Below are 12,555 nucleotides of genomic sequence, written 5' to 3' on the forward strand. Positions count from 1 at the left end.
ACTTTCATACACATTTAATGATTACTACGTTCAGAACCAAATGAAAGCATTAAAAACCTGCCCTCAAAAATTATGTTGCAGCACACAAAGCAACTTCTTCTTAAACAGTAAGTATACTACCAAATGCTGTAAATAAACTGAACCTTCTTTTGAGGGCAAAAAAGTCAATGCGGTTTCTCATCAGTCCCAAAGAGATATACTTAATACTTCTGTACAAAGCTCTCCATGTAAAGTTAACAAAGTATCTGAAACACAGCAGGTAACAAAGAAAAATACTTGGTTGTTTGATTAGGAAAAAGAGATGAAGTTACTGCCTTCAACAAGATCACAATCTAAGGAGACGGATATGTAACATACTCATATATGCATAGGAATCAGTGACTACTGGGACTCTGTAGGCAAGGTGAACTGTACACATGTAAGCAATGGGAAACTAATGAGAAAGAAACTTAACTGAACACTCCCTACTCCAACACATATTACCAGTATCTAGGACTATGCCTCCCATGGCAACACATTCCTAAAATAAGCAATCTTTGAGCACTTAGGAGGTCAGTTTCCAAATATGGACTCAAGAAAAAAGACTCAGAACAGGAATTACAAAATCAATTGTTTACAGTACATAATGGAAACAAATGAAGTGAGTTGGGTAGGACTGACTGAGGTAAACTATAAGATCCACTCTCTATATAAGCGGGGCAGCACCTAGGCAGGTCTAGCTGATTGTTGCCATGCAAAAATCAGCACACAACGTTGCCAGATGTTCCAATTCTTCAAGAGAAACTGAAATTTGGATTTTGTCAACTCTTCTGATTTTTAAAGGCAACCAATTAAAAAAATGTTAAATATTGTGTGAGGCCAAGAAGGTACATCTAACAAGCCACATTGTGCCCAAGGGCTGAGAATATGCAACCTTGGTTTTAAAGGATAAAAGAGTTAAGTTACATGTATGAGACTGGAGGTGAGAGACAGACCTGCAAAATATATTAGGCCTCACTGGAGTGGAGGATTAGAATAGGAATGTAGTATACTGCAAATACATATGGATAGAATAGAGCTAACTGCTAATGCTCTTTGAAATCAAGAATGAAAAATCAAAGTCCAAAAAGATTGAACTTCTCAAAAGTGTGGGAGCACGTCTCAGTTTAGCACAGCATCTGGTTCACCAAAGGACTTTCAAAAGTTAGCTGAGCTCAATATTCATGAATTGAGGACCACATATATCAAACTAAAATTGAGAAGCTAAGGGATGGTTTTAAGAGGAAAATTTTAATAGGCAGGAATTTTTAAAGATTAAACTAAGGGAAAAGGTTAAAGGCAAAGCAGCTAGTAGAGTTCAAGAGGCTAAATCAAGGAGAGACAAGATGAATTTGGACAAAGACTTGAACAATAACAGGCAACAGAAGATAGAACAAGCAGAAAGGATTTTGCAACTAAAAGTGATGTATAGGAAAAGAAGACAGAAGACTTTGGAAGGAATTTAATCTGGGTCACATTTATATATTGCATTTTCTTAACTCTAAAGTGATTATTTTAATGTTTCTGAAATCAGGGTTATACTTGCAAATCAATGTCATTTCCCTATCCACCCTTCTCAAAAAACAGTTCTAGAAACCAACAATGAATCTACAATTAATGAGATCTTTGAACCAGGGAAATGTGACATATGTAGCAGCTCTCCTTTCTGTAGAATGTAAAGTAAATAAAAATGGGAGCAGGGCACAGCAGATTTGAAGTAGCCTAAAGGTAAATGGTGCCAATCAGAAGGAAAAGGAAGAACAGAAAGACTTGAGCAACCCTAGAAGGTATCCAAAAGAAGGAGCCAGCCAGAACAGCAAGAAAAAGGAAAAATCAACCAGAGCCTCATAAAATGGAGTCTACCCAAGAAGAAAAGTATAGTACATAGTTGTCAACAAGAAATTGAACAGGATGAACATCAAATTAAATGTATCTTAAAAGGATATCTGAATTGAGAAGCTTTGCCACAAAACCACCAGCTTAACATCTAACTCCCAGGCCAGTCTTTTCATGCCTTTGGTCCTGAGAGATTAAACAGAGAGGTAAAGTACAAATCCATGGCCTGTGTGAATAAGAACTCAAAAAATCTGTAACATAACCTTCACATACCAAAGAATACTATTTAGGTACTAAGTAAAGAGAGATGTATAAAATCACAGTGAAAGTTGTCAGTGTTGATGGTTGGCCCACTCCTAATGAAGATATAAGAGGTAAGTTGTTTTTGCTTTCTTTAATAAGGAGACCATGTGAAAGCAAGAAGTAAAAAGCAAAATGCCAAACTAAAAGAGGGTTAAGGTGAAGAACTAAAAAAAGAAGAAAGATTAATAGTTTATAGTTCACAAGGGAAGACAGCTAGTTGTTGGGGGCAGGAGATGGCTAGAACTGAAGAATGGACAATAATATTTCTTTTATAATCTTTCTAATGTAAAAAAAAATTACTAAATTCTAAATGCTTTCTCATTTACCTTACTCTACTACTTAGATAGCAAGCACAGAATAACAAAGCGGAAAAAGCATACCACTTGTCAGGAAGTTACCTATCTGGCAACCTCAGATCTCTGCTTTGCAGCCAAAATAAATATGACAAAATCCATACCCTAAAGCTCATACCCTTACACAGAACAAGCTCTCAGATATTTCTCACTCTTAATTTAAACAACTGTAAACAGCCTTGGTTATCTATCTAGTTTCATAAAAGATTAGAAGCAGCAAATAATATCAGAAGGGTACAGACAGCAAGTATACTTGATATCATTAAGTGACAGCTAATATGGAAGCAAGAAAATGGGCTATAAAAAAGAGTCAACAACTTCAAATACAGTCATCTTGAATCATTAAATGTAGAGGGCAAATCCTCCTATATACTTCAATAATCCTAAAGTATCACTAAACAATAACTATTCAGATGATGATATGAGTGCTCAAAAAAGACTATATTAGGTTCTGAACACTCTGTCCACTAAGTCAGAGTGGACTATTGTCCACATACAATTTATTTAGGATGGTTAAAACACTTTTTAAATCTCACATAAGGTATAACTACCTTGAAAACAAAGTTGCATATCTTAAATTCCAGAACTAAAAGCATACACCATATTTTTTGGCTTCACAAAACATGGGCAGTGGCAGAAAAAGAGGCACAAAAACCTAAAACAAATATCTCTGGATAACATGTCTGCACAAAAAGGCAAAAAGACAAACAGAGAATACTAAAGGGCAAGAAGACCTATGTTTGAGTATTGGCTCTGTCAGCTAATATCTCTGTCACCCTCTTTAACTTAACCTCTCCGAGTCTCAGTTTCTTCACCTGTAAAATGCAGATACCATCACCACCTACAAGGCTATAGGTATCTAAAAAGGGTAATTAATTATCCAGAGAAGATGGGAATGAGTGGTGAAGAGAATGCCACATGTTCTTAAATACATCTTTGTGCTAAAAAAAAAAAAAGAGTGCGCCTAATAAGCAAGCTTAAAACAAAAACAGCTTAAAAATAACTGTGAATCTTGTTTTGCATCTATACCCAAAGACCCGGTCATTATATTTAGGTGAAAAATTCTAAACTGTAACTTACCAAATGGACCTAGTTTCTTCAACATTATCAGACCCCATTTTACTTTTATATCTTTAAATGAAAAGGAGGGGAGACAATACTCACCTTGATTGAAAGTCTTCATTATCTATGCTTGTCCGAGGACTTATGAGTAGATGACAAATTAAGGAAAAACAACTTCAGGAAAAAAAAGAATGGGGTCTCACCTTTTAGTACAATCTCTCAGCTTGCAGGCCTAATTGGCTCTGACCAGCCTGGTAGCCTCAAACTCTACCAACTCTGCTCATTGGCAGCATCATCTTGCCCTTCTATTCCCCCATGCCCCCATCCCAAGGGACTCTCTGTTCTCTTTCTTCCTCTAGGTGGTAATACAGCCAGAGGGATTCTAAATCCTTTGGTGGCATAAAACCACCTCAGTCACCATGGAAGTGTAAAAAAAAAAAATCAAGTCTCCCACTTCCATATTTTGTACATTTGAGAGGATTAACTGGAGAGACCATTTAAAAATGAATAAGCACTTAGACCACATACTATATGAGTACAATTCTAAACATGACCAGTATCAAAGCTTTCCATTACACTGATTATCAATAAGATGAAAAGGATATTGTTTCTTCTCTTCCTTTCCTCCTGAACTGTCCCGTTTCTCTTTCTTTTCTATCTTTTCTTTATCATGCCTGGACTCCTGTAAGAAATGATGGAATTAGTTGGGGAAGGGAAAACCAAATATAAAAATCAGCTCAAAATCCCTTTTCATCACCCACCAGTCATAAATTTCTCTTAAAAAACTTAGGTAATATGATACCAAAAGAACAAGCAACAAAAGAAAAAAAAACCGACTTCATCAAAAGTAAAAACTTTCATGCATCAAAGAACACTATCAAGAAAGTGAAAAGACAACATACAGAATGGGAGAAAATATTTGCAAATCATATATCTCATAAGGGTCTAGTATCCAGACTATATAAAGAATCCTTACAACTGAGCAACAAAAAGACAAACAATCCAACTAAAAAATGGCCAAAGCATCTGAATAGATTTCTCCAAAGAAGATATACAAATGGCCAACAAGCACATGAAAAGATGCTCAATATCATTTGTCATTAAGGAAATGCAAAATCAAAACCACAATGAGGTACCACTTCACACCCACTAGGATGACTATTATAAACAAAACAAAAGAAAAAAACAGAAAACAACAAGTGTTGGCAAGGATGTAGAGAAATTGGCACCCTCATACATTGCTGGTAGAAATGTAAACTGTGCAGCCACGGTGGAAAACCGTTTGGCAGTTCCTCAAAAAGTTAAACATAGCATTACAATATAACCCAGAAATTCCACTCCTGGGTATACACACAAAAGAACTGAAAACAGGTATTCAAACAAATACTTCATAGCAGCACACAAATATTCATAGCAGCACTATTCACAATAGCCAAAAGGTGGAAAACAACACAAAAGTCCATCAACTAATGAACATATAAACAAATACGGTATATTCATACAATGGAATATTATTCAGCCATAAAAAGAAATGAAGTACTGACACATGTCACTACACCATGGAAGAATCTCAAAAACATTATGCTAAGTGAAAGAAGTCAGACACAAAAGGCCACATTATTATATGATTCCACTTATACGAAATGTCCAAAATTGGTAAATCCATAGAGACAGAAAGTAGATTAGTGTTTGCCAGGGGCTAAAGGGAGGGAGAAATGGGAAATGGGGAATGACTGCTTAACGGGTATGGGGTTGCCCTTTGGGGTAATGAAAATGTTTTGGAACTAGATAGAGATGATGATTGTTAAAATTAACAATTAATAAAGACTTTATGACAGTGTAATGATCAGGGAGAATACATGTGACTCTATTTTAATCTCATGAATGAAGAGAAACTAAAAGCATCGTTGGTGGGGAAAAAAGAAAACACAAAATGAGAGGCTGAAACTCAATGAACTGAGCAGTGGGCGGGAGTGGAATGGAGAGGAAAGGAATTTCAGGTGTAAACTAATTCTACCCTCCCAATACTCTGGGAGTGAACTGGCTCGAATTCCCCAGGTAACCTGCCCTCTCCCAATGCCTCACTTTTCCCACCCCCAAATAATTAACAAAAGACTATTTGACTACAAATATTTGCTAAATTTTCAAAGGGTTGATTTTTCTAAGAAAAAAGCATATTGTTCTTTTGTTTTCCTAATTTACCTTTTTGCCACCGGAGGAGATTTTATCCATCTTTTCAGATTTAAACGAATCACCGCCTTTTTCCTTGCCTGAAGATTTTGATTTATTTTTTTCCTTGTCTTTCTCATTTGGATAAGGAGACTCACATGGACTTTCACTTTTGTGTTTTGAAACCCCCACTAAAATTATAAAAGAGAATTATAAAATCCTTTTCCAATTCAGTTTGACGATTGCTTGGAAAGTATTAATAAGTCTACCTACTTGTTCCATTTTCCTCTTTTCGCCTCTTGGTTAAGTCCGGTGGCACTTCACGGTCACTGTTTGAGTGATCCTAGAACCAAGAATTGTGAACTACAATGATCAAGAGTTTATGTTTTTTGTTTTCAAGTATTACTTTTATACAAGAAGGGCACAGCTAACTAGCACTGGAGAATATCTGCAGTAGTTTCACATAGTTGGTAAAATGACATGAAAAGGTAAGCAGAGCTGGTAGAGATTATTAGGCTGAAGATCCTTATTACTGTAGAAGATTCAAAGACACTTTAGGGTGAAAATACCAGTTAAAACACTACATAACAGACTGCCATGCAACAAACTAGTACTTTATAAAAGGCAACAAACACACTACTGTACACAGTAATGAGCTTTCCAAATTAGTTTTAAAAAAATTACAAACCCTTTTTCGCTCTTTCCTGTCCTTCTCATCTTTTTTCTCTCTTTCTCTGGATCTTTCCCTCGACTTGTCCAAATCTTTCTTGTCCATTTCTCTCTCCTTACTCTTGGACAGTGGTAGAGGAGTATGATTAAGGTAGAGCTGTTAAATTAAGGCAATATTACTAAAGATTATTAGTTTTCCAGTATTGGCATCATTTGCTTGATTGTTTATTTAATGAAAGACAATTGGTAGTTAGACCCAAAGTCAAAACTGGTCAGCTGTCTGGATTATGAGAGGTAAAATAAAAGAGCATGGCACAAATTATCCAAAGACTTCGATTCCTAGCCTTATAAAAATTATCATTTAAACTCAATCAGTTGATTCCTGCCTCAACTGAGACTCATCAGTAAATTCACAAGCCACAATTCCTTTTTATAGCTCTATTGTGAATACGTATAACCACCATTACAAGAGTCCATATGTGAAAAATAGTGACTGGATTTTCTCTACTGCAAAAAAATACAAACCTCTACATAATCATGAAATTTTTAAATAGTTTCTTCATCCACTGATAAGCAATTGATGACAGTGAGCAAAAATATAAAATAAAACCTAGCCATGACTTTACTAATAAGGTCTTCTCTGCCTCAGCATACACCATGCATAGATTATCCTAAATTATTATTACAAATGTAAAAGCTGCATATTACCTACTTCTGAAAGCACTCCAATTTCTATCAAATAATCATAACTCACTGTGAAATTTGTCTTACTGGTTCTAAATAGCTCAGAAAACCAGACAGTCAGCTGAGATGATGAAACAACTCAAAGACTGAAAAATGATGAACTGATGTTCTCCTCTGCCTGTTCTTTCTCTGCCAAAAGGCCCACAGGAAATAAAACAGCCAAAGATCAAGGATGTGCTAACTCTAAATAATTAAGAGATAACCTTATTTATGCAAGTTGTAAATATGGAAATCCATTATAAAAGAAAATATTAAGGAAGTAATCAGATCTCTAACTTTACGGCATTTGTAACTGTGCTACAAAGCTTATGTTTAAGACATTAAAAGTATCAGGTAGCAGAATACTGAATATAAATCATTACATAACTACACAATTCTAGATATACCTTAGAAATGAAAAGAATAGTGAGTCAAAAGTCAAATATTTTTACACGAAGAAATCCCCCTTTGGTATTCAAAGGAATATATGAAAAAAGATGACCATTAGTTTGAGAATTAAAGAAACTTATTTTTTAACACCACCAAATATTTTCAATTCAGTTGGCTCAGAAATAATGCCATAGCAATGCAGAAGTAGATTCTTTAAAATTTCAATGTTTAAAAGTTGATCAACTGAAATAGACAAAATGTTTATTAATAACAAAGAGCAAGAGAATGAGAAACAGTCATAAAAGTGCTTGTCCAAAAGGTACTCTTGCTAGATATAATGCCCTAAATGACACTTGAAGATTTTCTAAATTAATAAGGCTTATTCATGTCTTAAGCTAATATTACTTACGAAATTGATAAGACAAAGGAAATAATATATTATTGTAATACTCCAAGATTTATTCCTCTAAGGAAAGTATTGCTTAATTCTCCCAATAAAAGCCCCCCAAAAGTTTGTGATTACACATAAGCACACGGATGCACACACACACACACACCCCCTCCATGAGAATGAAGTTTTTAACTGTGCCCAACATAAATTCTGTATTGCAAGAAATTGGGAAACCTAGAAATTCTTAGAAATATGCCCAATTCTGTTCCTTCTTTCTACCCTTCTAATAATAGTTCTGATTGCAATACTCTTTTCCACAAAAACATAGTCTCTCATTGCCTACAGAATAAAATGCATACTCCTTAGCTTAGGTATTCTAAGCTCCTCACAATCTTTGCACAATTATATCCTACTATGGAGCAACCCAATGTACTCTACACTGTGGCCACCACTGCCTCCCTAACACCCTATCTTCCCCAGCTGTTCTCTTCACCAGAATGGTTGTTCGCTTTTATGTTAATCTCTTAAAATCCTATTTAGCCTTCAAAGACAGCTCAAAAGCCATCAGCAGTTCAACCATTCCGCAACTCTGAAACTTACTTTCTGGTGACCTCTTGTATTACTTTATCTTAACGGTTTTTGTGACAGGTATTTCCTATTAATTTTATGTCATTTATTTTTGTCCATAACATAGTTTCCAGTATGGTAGGGGGGCTAATGTGTCTTTTCTATTTTTACACACTTCCTAGTGCCTTGTATACACAGTGAGTACTCAATACACGTTTGCCAAATAAAATTAATAATTCGTTAAATTGATCTGCGTGTAGTGTTATTGGATTTTGTTTTTCATTTGCTTTTATTGTTGACATTAGGATCACTAGGTCCAAAAACAATTTGACTGCTTTTCAAAATTTGTTTAAGAGAATACTGCCAAACTGACTTTATTAAGGCTACAATATATAAAGATGGCTTCACTTTTAGGCTTAGGTTTGGTTGTAAATCTTTGTTTTAAGATGGTGGACAGAATTAAAAGCTGAATTCTGTTTTGAGGCAGTTATCGCTGCCCTCCTAAATTACAGAGGAGATTGGTTAAAGGAGCATACTTTTCACACTTTCTTCATCAAATATAGCTGCTAGGATTACTAGGTGAAAACACAACTGACCAAAACTAGAACTATGTAATTGGAAATTGGGGGTAGAAGGTGAACTGACAAAAGATTTGGATACTTAACTAGATTTTTCTCCTTTTAACTAATTCCACTTGAAAAGCCAAGTCCATGTATTACTTTTAGCATGGATTAGAAAGTGAAAATAGTAACTAATTTAATAAGAGGATCCCAAGGACAAAGTGTAACTAAAAGGTTAAACTAAAGCAGGGAAACAATTTTATACGTACACATGACAAGATAACATGAAAAAATAAGACACATCTTTCAAATCCTCTAAAAAAGTAAAAGCTACTCCAGAAACAGAGTTTAAGTCATTAATTTTAGAGATCACACAAGTCCAGTAAAATTTTTTTCTAAGACATTCATATGTTATTAAACTTGGCTAGACACATAAAAATGCAACAGCAACTACTATGCAGACCAGTAAACTTTGGATGCTTTACCAAAGTCCAAGACATAAGAGTTCATTTCAAATATTTATTGAAAACCTAATCAGATTGTCAGGTACCATACTAAGCACTAAGGATCTGAAAAGTGGCACGAGTCACATAATTTTTAGAAGTGTATTTATAGGCCATTTTCAAAATTTTCTGGTTGAATGTGGAATAAATCTATTGAATCTTAAATGCCCACAAAATCACCATCTTTTTTTAAAAAAACGGGGGTAAGCAGAATGACTTGAACCACTGTAATTTAAAGAACAAGACAGGGGCCGGCCCAGTGGCGTAGTGGTTAAGTTCACGTGCTCCGCTTTGGTGGCCTGCGGTTTGCAGGTTCGGATCCCGGGCACAGACCAACGCACCACCTATCAAGCCATGCTGTGGCAGGCGTCCCACATATAAAGTAGAGGAAGATGGGCATCGATGTTAGCCCAGGGCTAACCTTCCTCACCAAAAAAAAAAAAAAAAAAAACAAGACAGACACACTAAAGGAGTTAGGAACCCTTTCAACTACTGTTGAAATAGGTGCTAAAAATCAAGGAACCATAATTTTTTTTGCAATATTTTTTCATTGTGGTCAGAATACTTGAGGAACCTTAATTTTAGTCTAAGTTTTGTTACTAACAAGTTATATGCCACTGGGAAAGGATCAAGAACTTTTTTAGTCTCTTATCAAAAAGACACTACCACCTGCCCTATCTACCGCACAGCACTGTTATGAGCATGAAATGAGATAACATATGCTTATCTCACATATGTTTTCTTTTCAAAAGGCTCTCACAAATGTAAGGAATCATAATCTTCATCATTGATTAGAAAATCCACTTAACTATAACAGCAGGTTTTGATCTGCTTCAAAGTATGTTTCAGGAAATAAATAGTCACAAGGCAACATTTTTAACCAATGAATATAAAATAGCCCACACAAGCCACTGATGGTTAAGAATGACATACACAATCCCAAACTGGTTATGAAAACCTACTAAATTGGAATACATGTTTAATTTAGCCAATAAAATGTTTTACTTTAAAAGAAAGCATTCACAGTACAGCTGATACTCTTTTGATTAATACAGTATTTTCTAAAAACAATGCTACAATTTCAGGACACAGGCACATTGGCCAGTCTAAACTGTTAAAAAAAAATAGTGCTTATTTGCCCAATATCCCCAGACACTTCATTATAAAGCTACAGGTCTAAAAGCAGTTAGTAATGTCAACTGGCTTTGTTTCAAATTCTCATTTTGTATTGGTCCACCAGTATGGAATCATATTTAGCAGATATAAGAGGAGGCAAAGTAGAAAATCAAAGTGAAGGAGCGTACAAATTTTATAATAATAAAGACAAAATAACATGAACAATGGACAATTCAACTACAATAATGAAATGAACTCTGTAATAAGATACACAAACTCCACATTATTTTTAGCAGCAGAATACTCAAGAAAGTAGAGTAATAGGCAAGAATTAATACTGACATGTAAACACAACCATCAAGTATTCCCCTCCAGGAGAATGATTAGTTTACATCAACCATATTTCTTGACATTATGCTACAACTACCAAAAAGGCAGCTTGGCAGAGGCGATATAAAGAATTTCACGGATTGAGATGGGCTCAGTTATAAGAACAGTTATGTAAATGCATCAAAGTTATTTTTTGGTCTTTTGGGTTGTCTAAAAAAGTCAGAAAACAGCCTGATAGATTTGTTTTGAGAAATTAAATATGCCTACCCCCCAAAACAAATCAATAACCCCTTTCCCAAACCTTAAACTTATTTCCAGATTTTGAAGCATAAAAGGACAATGCATAACACAGCAAGTAAGGAGAGATTCTAGAAATGTTGCTACATTACACACATTTTACAACAATCTCATTAAAAGGAGCCATTGTTTCAGTTTGTGATAGGTATTTTTAAAGGTTATTTTACTAGCTTACTAAATTTACTAGGGCGAGGGTATCTACTAAATAAATGAAGAATCTTTTTGTTTTACTTAGGCATGATGATTTTAAAAGACTCAAACCTTTGCTGAAGACTCCTTGAGTTCGATGAGACTGTCCTGTAGAAAATGAATGGAGATGACAGGTGAGCTGGCATAGTTCTCAGAACCCAGAGGAACTTTGGGAAGTATGGCTGTAACCTGGAAATAAACCAGCTACTTCTTGTGAGGATAAATCTTGTGATGTCATTATTATATGAATATCAACAATAAAAAATAAAAGCAAAATTATGTAATGGAATTGTAATGTTTAAAAAAACTAAATTATATGTACTCGATGTAACAAATAAAAATCTTTCTCTGCTCAGAATTTAAAAATAAATATGAATGCCACATTTTTCACAACACTGTACTTAAGCTATAGGTAATGTTAAGAGGCTTAAGAAAGCAAAACATTTTTTTCTCCACAAAAAGTTTAAAATAGTGGAGGTCACTGTGGAAGAACAACATTGTCTTACGTTTTCATAGTTTTTCTTAAATTGGGAGGTTTCAAATTTTACTTTGTGACTCTACCATAAAGATACACATTTTTTTATCCTAGCTGGAAAACTCGTGGCATTATATTAACAAGAAAACAAAATGTATTCTATAAAAGAGAAACCACTGTTTTACAAAGTGCCTCTGATGGTGAATCTCATACCTCCCACAAAAAGAAGCACTTAAAACAAAAACCAAAAAAAGAAAGAAAAAAGATATCAATTACGGTATTCCACCACAGTGCTCTTGATGAAGAATTAGTTAACTTACAGTTTTAAAAGTTCAACGTACTGCAAATTCAAAGATTCCATGAAATTAGATGACTTTAGAATTAAAATTAAATATGGAGCAAGGAATGGCTACCCTGAGTCTTCAAGAAGGCTACACCCACGATTTTGTGCTGCAGTTGAATGCCTGGGGTTTCTCTTTGCTGGGTGGTAGGATTGGATGCCACATCTGCTTTTATCGTAACGCAAGGTTCAACTTGTTGGGAACTCAATGGGTATAAACAAACCTCCAAGGGAAGATACAACAGAAGCTGCATGCTCACTGAA

General features: G+C 34.9%; 1 protein-coding gene across 8 annotated transcripts in view; it reads right to left on the reverse strand.

Annotated features, from left to right (window-relative positions):
* Positions 1-12,555, reverse strand: part of THOC2 (THO complex subunit 2) — a 109,764-nt gene that overhangs the window by 4,481 nt on the left and 92,728 nt on the right. For 4 of the 8 annotated variants that reach the window (XM_058536634.1, XM_058536633.1, XM_058536635.1 and 1 more), the window contains exons 33-38: positions 11,549-11,680; positions 6,430-6,567; positions 6,015-6,084; positions 5,775-5,932; positions 4,178-4,254; positions 3,675-3,720 (exon numbers count right to left, since the gene is read on the reverse strand). In XM_058536634.1, the coding sequence (XP_058392617.1) occupies positions 3,693-3,720; positions 4,178-4,254; positions 5,775-5,932; positions 6,015-6,084; positions 6,430-6,567; positions 11,549-11,680 (603 nt within the window). In that variant the 3' untranslated portion in view covers positions 3,675-3,692. Of the gene's footprint in view, positions 1-3,674; positions 3,721-3,871; positions 4,255-5,774; positions 5,933-6,014; positions 6,085-6,429; positions 6,568-11,548; positions 11,681-12,555 lie in introns of those variants that run through there. The other 4 variants (XM_058536641.1, XM_058536640.1, XM_058536637.1 and 1 more) reach the window with 3 other exon arrangements.

Source organism: Diceros bicornis, chromosome X, assembly GCF_020826845.1.
Source record: "Diceros bicornis minor isolate mBicDic1 chromosome X, mDicBic1.mat.cur, whole genome shotgun sequence".
NCBI lineage: Eukaryota > Metazoa > Chordata > Mammalia > Perissodactyla > Rhinocerotidae > Diceros > Diceros bicornis.